The sequence below is a fragment of the Epinephelus moara genome, chromosome 18 (genome assembly GCF_006386435.1).
Source record: "Epinephelus moara isolate mb chromosome 18, YSFRI_EMoa_1.0, whole genome shotgun sequence".
NCBI lineage: Eukaryota > Metazoa > Chordata > Actinopteri > Perciformes > Serranidae > Epinephelus > Epinephelus moara.
Genome location: NC_065523.1, coordinates 39,390,222 through 39,391,427, shown reverse-complemented (window position 1 = coordinate 39,391,427; position 1,206 = coordinate 39,390,222). Strand labels below are relative to the sequence as shown.

Below are 1,206 nucleotides of genomic sequence, written 5' to 3'. Positions count from 1 at the left end.
CTGATGGACCCTGATGAGGACTGCTGGTCCACTGATGGACCCTGATGAGGACTGCTGGTCCACTGATGGACCCTGATGAGGACTGTCGGTCCACTGATGGACCCTGATGAGGACTGCTGGTCCACTGATGGACCCTGATGAGGACCCTGATGAGGACTGCTGGTCTACTGATGGACCCTGATGAGGACTGTCGGTCCACTAGGAACAGTCTCAGTCGGGGTTAGGCCTAATAATCAGTCATTAATGTTGTTATTACCTGATAAACTGAATTCCATGTAAAGGATTGTCAAACATCATCAGTTTGAATGATTTTCTTTTTGTTGATTAAGATGTGAATAAATCAGCAGATGATTTTCTCTCCATCAGACGTCTGTGAACTGGCTCTGGACACCAACACAGTGAACAGATTTCTCACACTGTCGGACAACAACAGGAAGGTGATGCTCGTGAAACAGATCCAGGCGTATCCTGATCATCCGGATAGGTTTGACTACTGGCCTCAGCTGATTTGTCGGACTGGTCTGACTGGTCGCTGTTACTGGGAGGTGGAGTGGAGAGGATGGGTTTATATATCGGTAAGTTACAGAAGAGTCAGACGGAGAGGAGACAGAGACGACTGTGTTTGGATAAAAAACGCCGTCTCACGGTGGTCACTTCCTGTCGACGTTACAGAGGAGAAGCACAGAGAGTCGTTGACTAGAGATGATACGCCGTCTCACGGTGGTCACTTCCTGTCGATGTTACAGATCAGAAGCACAGAGAGTCGTTGACTAGAGATGATACGCCGTCTCACGGTGGTCACTTCCTGTTAATCACCAACTTTACAGAATAGAGTGTTGACAGTAGTTTTTGTTTCAACTTGCCTGGTCGTGAATCTTTGGTCTGAACTGGACTTTACACTTAATTGGTTCTTTTCTAATGACTTTTGGCTTATACTTTAATTTACACATATACATATATATATATATATATGTATATGTATACATATATATATATATATATATATATAAATTGTACATTTCTGTTAATTTACTTTAATTTCTTGGTCTGGATCTCTTGTTCAATTCTGCAGTCTTTGCTTTTATCTTTTTGTTTTTATGCATGATTGTTGATATTTCACAGAGGAGGTATTTTCATGAGCCATTTTAGCTCCGAACCTCTGCTGCACAATGGTTTAACTTCTAATTTCTTTTTCCGTCTTTTCGA

At 42.4% G+C, this 1,206-nt stretch overlaps 1 protein-coding gene across 1 annotated transcript; it reads left to right on the top strand.

Annotated features, from left to right (window-relative positions):
• The first annotated feature begins 8 nt into the window (after positions 1-8).
• On the top strand, positions 9-1,206 carry LOC126404976 (neoverrucotoxin subunit alpha-like). Its single transcript, XM_050068447.1, has 2 exons — positions 9-219; positions 367-1,206. Exons 1-2 carry the CDS (start codon positions 138-140, stop codon positions 768-770), a joined length of 486 nt encoding a protein of 161 aa, XP_049924404.1. The 5' UTR covers positions 9-137; the 3' UTR covers positions 771-1,206.